The sequence below is a fragment of the Anarrhichthys ocellatus genome, unplaced genomic scaffold (assembly GCF_004355925.1).
Source record: "Anarrhichthys ocellatus isolate YVR2014 unplaced genomic scaffold, GSC_Weel_1.0 scaffold5, whole genome shotgun sequence".
In the NCBI taxonomy this organism is placed as follows: domain Eukaryota; kingdom Metazoa; phylum Chordata; class Actinopteri; order Perciformes; family Anarhichadidae; genus Anarrhichthys; species Anarrhichthys ocellatus.
Window position 1 is genome coordinate 7,253,973 of NW_022280035.1, and position 4,148 is coordinate 7,258,120.

At 44.5% G+C, this 4,148-nt stretch overlaps 1 protein-coding gene across 4 annotated transcripts in view; it reads left to right on the top strand.

Annotated features, from left to right (window-relative positions):
- magi3a (membrane associated guanylate kinase, WW and PDZ domain containing 3a) overlaps nucleotides 1-4,148 on the top strand; it is a 117,644-nt gene that overhangs the window by 92,831 nt on the left and 20,665 nt on the right. For all 4 annotated transcript variants that reach the window (XM_031844817.1, XM_031844818.1, XM_031844820.1 and 1 more), the window contains exons 6-8: nucleotides 320-399; nucleotides 1,085-1,142; nucleotides 3,598-3,704. In XM_031844817.1, the coding sequence (XP_031700677.1) occupies nucleotides 320-399; nucleotides 1,085-1,142; nucleotides 3,598-3,704 (245 nt within the window). The remainder of the gene's footprint in view (nucleotides 1-319; nucleotides 400-1,084; nucleotides 1,143-3,597; nucleotides 3,705-4,148) is intronic.

Genomic DNA, 4,148 nt, shown 5'->3' on the forward strand with positions numbered 1-4,148 from the left:
TCTCTCTCTCTCTCTCTCTCTCTCTCTCTCTCTCTCTCTCTCTCTCTCTTCCTTTTGCCTCAAAGGGTCTTCTAGGCTTTGTTAAAATGTAAAGTCTTTTTTAATAAGCTGTTTGATCCAACAAGATAAGAAGTTAGCCACTGTTTTCAGGGAGCTTTCAGCTCTGTTTGTTTGTTAAAGCTGGTGGAATGGCTCCTGGGTACAGTGGCTCTTGAGAGTTGCCAGTGCTGCAGTAATTGCTTGATTGTCACACTATCTTACATTTTTGTGAAGTGATTTTTACTGAAGCCTGAAACCATGTCTCCTCTTTGTACTTCAGTCACAACAGCAAGACCACGACCTGGCTGGACCCCCGCCTTGCCAAGAAGGCAAAGCCTCCCGAGAAATGCGAGGAAGGAGGTGAGACGATATCTGCAGATAGTCGGTATGGTAGTAACCTTTGCACTAGGGCACTTAGAGCCCTCAGTCCTCCTTACCCATACACACTTACACTTCACCCCAACTCCCTGCTGCGTAGAGCAGTGTGTGCATCCCTTGAATCTCTGAAGAGGGCGCTGGCTAACAGACGGCGATGCAACAGCTGAGCGGGCCTGGTCACAGTCATGCCGGTGACACAGAACAAACCTCCAGTCTCCAGCCTGCCCCTCTCCTCCTAATGGCTTCTGGGACACATGCAGCGACCTCATCAGTGCAGCATCTCTGAAAAGGCAATTTCCTAGGTCCCCTCTTGCATTAAGATCTCCTCTGAGCCGCATGCGTTTGTCACACAGCAGCAGAGACTCAAGATGTTGCACACATACACACTGCTGGAAAGGAAGGCTATTATGTTACAGGGAGGCTATATAACAACTCGGCATTTCCTACTTCTCTCCCTGCCTCCTCCGCAATGTGTATTAAGCCCTGAACACATAGTGACATTAAAAAACAAAAGCCGTCCTCCTGTTCTCTAGGTGTAGGCAGGCACGCTGTGAAGCTGCCAGTCAAAGCGCCACGCCTCATTACGTGTGTTCAATTGTCCATGTGGTGCCTCAGCAGTATCAAAAATGATTCACATCTGCCCTCTCCCTCTCTGTTCTCCCACCAGAGCTGCCCTACGGCTGGGAGAAGATTGAGGACCCGCAGTACGGCACCTACTACGTAGAGTGAGTAAACTTCTCCCGGTGCATTAAGGGGACCCAGGGGGATACCGCTGTGATTTGTGGTGGATGTAGATAACATGGTCTACTGCTTGCTCATATTCAGTCTCTTTGTGTCTTTGTTGAAGCGACAGACTAAAGGTCCAACCCAGTGCTTCAACTAACTGTATACCTGTGTGGGTCCTCTCACTAACTACACTTTTCTGACTGAGTTCCGTGTTGTTTTCATAGACCGTATATAGGAAGTGAACGTAGTCACCGTGACGTCACCCATTGGTGTGCGGATACGATTTTGAAGCCTTGAGTTTGGTGTTTTGGCCGTCCACATCTTGGTTTTTGGTCGTTGCCATCTTGTTTTTTTGCAGCCAGAAGTGACACAAGAGGGTTGCAAAAGCCGAACGCTGGATAAGACATTTTATGGCAGTTAAAATGTCACAATTTACTTTTTCATGAACTGAAAACACACTGTGAAAGTGTAAAGTTTCTAAGACGAAAACACAACAACTCCCAGACTAGACAAAGCTGTGGTAGCGACCTGTCAATCCCGGGGTAGCCACGCCCTAAATCATACCCTGTTGTTTCGTCTATTTTACTCTAAATGGGACCATAACTAACTATATTAACTATTGAAGGAGAATTGAGACTATAAACTTATATTTACAATGTTTACTGAGGTAATAAATTAAGTGAGAAGTAGGGTCATTTTGTCCTAGACTTCCATACAATCCGACTTATTTTTGCAACCAGATGAGTCGCCCCCTGCTGGACATTAGAAGCAATCCAAGTTTAAAGAAGTTCCGCATTAGCTCCACTTTTCAGAACCGGATGTTGTTCTTGATTATTATATTAACATCTTCTGCAACTTAAAGCCGTACAGCTGAATTCCAGACGTAGACAAGTATTGTGTGTGAATCTTAGGGGACCTGTGGAATATGTGGCATATGCTATTGTCCATATGGTTCTTTCCCACAATCCTACAGAAAGCAATTATGTCATTACAGATTGCAGTGGTGATTTACAGCTTTGCGTGTGTGTGGGTATGTGTGTGTGTGTGTGTGTGTGTGTGTGTGTGTGTGTGCGTGAAAGAGAAAAGACAGTGAAGGCAACAGACAATGAAGGTTTAGGGTCCCTGAGAGCGAAACAAGGGGCGAGATTCCATTCAGATCATGAGTGTAAATAAGAGCAGAATGTTCCATTTAGTTTCATTATTGTGGTCAAAGAGGGAGAGACCTGCAGGCAGGAGGGGAGGGGAGGGGGGGAATCAGTGCGCATGTTTATGCAAGAGGGTCATTGAGAGGCTGCCTCTCCCCTGTCTCTGTCTCTTTGTCTGGCAAATTTTGATCCGAATGAACGACCGAATGCGACGATGTGACACAAAGTGTCATTGTTTTTGCCAAACAAAACACGAGGTGTGGCAACCAAGGGGTGAGAAAGTTAGACAGAGAGGAAATGAAAGAGAGGGAAATGTTTATCTCCCCAGACTTAATGGGAAGGGTATCTCTGTGCATGAGTCATACGCAGCAACAGCACACGCACGCACACACACACACACACACACACACACACACACACACACACACACACACACGTCAATGTCTCAGCATGTGGCTGATTCGCTGCGCACCATCAGTGCATTTCGCCTTCCCAAGGTGCTGTCATGAGTGGGATTTACAACTGATCAAGCTCATTACGCAGATGAGCTACCTTTCTCCATTACCATCCAACCGTGGAGGGACCTTTCATCCAGGTAGCAGGGAAGATTTCAGCACACAGGTGGTAATTGTTAAAACAAATTCATTAATTGTTTTTAGATTGACTTTGGAGTAAATTCTCCTAAGTATAGCTGCTGATCCTGAGTCAGTAAAGCTGTTTATTTTCAAAGCTGTTTAAGAGGAAGACCATCTCTGTGCACTAAAGGGGCACATTGTCGCTTACAGCCATCTACAGTTGATTTAATCTTTTGATCCTGGGATTACAATGCATTGAGCACATGCTGATCCCACCATGGCAAAGTGGACTACTGCAGCAAAGATTGCTGCTGATCCTCTCTATCCAATTTTGAGTCTTTGAATTCACTGGGGATGTCAATTCATCTCTTTTATTTCCGAGGTTTAGATATGCTCTCAATCTATCTCTATGTGTTACACTTCTGGCATAGACGGGTTTGGGTTTTTTTTTGGTTTACATAGTGTTTTAGAAAAGCCTGTATGCTAGATGACATGCTGTCTACCCAGCATAGGTTAAGTCACATCCAGCATCAGCATCAAAAGTGGACAAGCTGTGCTCTGTGAGGCCAAACATGAGACCACAGAGAAATACAAAACCTTATCTGGAATGTGATGATTGGTATACCAACAAAACGGGAGGGAAACGTATCACCTCCGCACAGTAAAGCTTTATCTAACAACTTTGTTACAATTAAACTTCTTGTTCATCTGATGTTGTTATCTCTCTTGTGCAGCCACATCAACCAGAAGACCCAGTTTGAGAATCCAGTACAGGAAGCTAAGAGAAAGTTGAGCGTTGACGCGCCCACTGCAGTGCTGCTGCCAGCAGCCACACCCTCAGGTAAGTGAACTGTTTCATACAGATCTGCAATGGAGTGAGATCATTCTGATTTTCTCACTGCTGATTTATTTTTTCCAAAGTGGCAACAGGGAGAGAGGAAAAGAAAATGTCAGTTCAGATTTAGTTTTTTAAACCAATCCACATTCAGACAGGTTGTTTTTTTTTTTTTTAAGAGAAGAAGGAATTTAATGCTGGCATGATACATTTTGGCAGATTAAGATGAACTAAACATTATAGACGTTGATATTGTGGTTTGACACAGATCTTTAGTCAGTTCTGCAATGTTTACATTCATTGTCATGGTTTAGATTGAGGGCCGGGACATTTAACTCAAACTGGTCATCAGGGAAATAGACAGGAATTGACATCATTTGCTCTAAATTGCATCCTGGAATTTGAGAGAGAGAGAGAGAGAGAGAGAGAGAGAGAGAGAGAGAGAGAGAG